Source organism: Lepidothrix coronata, unplaced genomic scaffold (assembly GCF_001604755.1).
Source record: "Lepidothrix coronata isolate B3197 unplaced genomic scaffold, Lepidothrix_coronata-1.0 Scaffold4288, whole genome shotgun sequence".
NCBI classification, from domain to species: Eukaryota; Metazoa; Chordata; class Aves; order Passeriformes; family Pipridae; genus Lepidothrix; species Lepidothrix coronata.
Genome location: NW_016694468.1, coordinates 1 through 1,086, shown reverse-complemented (window position 1 = coordinate 1,086; position 1,086 = coordinate 1). Strand labels below are relative to the sequence as shown.

The 1,086-nt window shown below is 65.0% G+C and overlaps 1 protein-coding gene across 1 annotated transcript; it reads right to left on the bottom strand.

Annotated features, from left to right (window-relative positions):
- Positions 1-12: 12 nt before the first annotated feature.
- Positions 13-1,031, bottom strand: LOC108492013. The gene is made up of 4 exons (XM_017803795.1): positions 581-1,031; positions 282-456; positions 198-221; positions 13-125 (listed from the first exon to the last, which is right to left on the bottom strand). Exons 1-4 carry the CDS (start codon positions 1,029-1,031, stop codon positions 74-76), a joined length of 702 nt encoding a protein of 233 aa, XP_017659284.1. The 3' UTR covers positions 13-73.
- Positions 1,032-1,086: the final 55 nt, after the last annotated feature.

Genomic DNA, 1,086 nt, shown 5'->3' with positions numbered 1-1,086 from the left:
CGGGTTGTGACGTCATGGGAGGGGCCCCCAAAAACTGGGAACCCCCAAATCCGCGGGTTTGGGGCCCAAAACGTCACCGTTGGCACCGGGACAGGGACCGAGGCCACCGGGACCGAGGCCATGACCTTCACTGTGACCTTCACCGTGACCTCGACCGTGACCTCGGCCGTGACCTCGGCCGTGACCTCGGCCGTGACCTCGACCATGACCTCGACTGTGACCTTCACTGTGACCTCGACCGTGACCTCGACCGTGACCTCGGCCGTGACCTTCACTGTGACCTCGGCCGTGACCTCGACCATGACCTCGACCATGACCTCGGCCGTGACCTCGACCATGACCTCGACCATGACCTTGACCATGACCTCGGCCGTGACCTCGACCGTGACCTTGACCATGACCTTGGCCGTGGCCACCGTGGCCACCCCATTGGCCACCCCCCACCCAGGGCCAGCAAGGCCACTGTGCCGGGGGCAGTGGTGGCCACCACGGCCAAGGACAACCCCCACGGCCACCACGGCCACGGCCGAGGCCACAGTGACCAGGCCAGGGGCCACCATGACCAGGGCAGTGGCCAACATGACCATGGCCAAGGCCAGCGTGACAGTGGCCACCAGGAGCATGTCAGTGGCCACCAGGAGCATGTCAGTGGCCACCATGACCACGGCCATGGCCAAGGCCACCATGACCATGCCAACGGCCACCATGACCATGTCAATGGCCACCATGACCGTGTCGATGGCCACCACAACCACGCCCATGGCCAAGGCCACCATGACGATGCCAACGGCCACCACGACCACGGCAGTGGCCACCAAGGTCATCATGATGATGCCAGTGGCCACCGTGACCATGACAGTGGCCACCATGACCACCATGACCATGTCAATGGCCACCACGACCGTGTTGATGGCCACCATGACTGTGTTGATGGCCACCATGACCACGGCCATGGCCAAGGCCACCATGACAATGCCAGTGGCCACCACGACCACGGCAGTGGCCACCAAGGTCACAGTGACAGTGCCCATGCCAGTGGCCACCACGACGGTGCCAGTGGCCACCAGGGCCCCCGCGCCCGTTGCC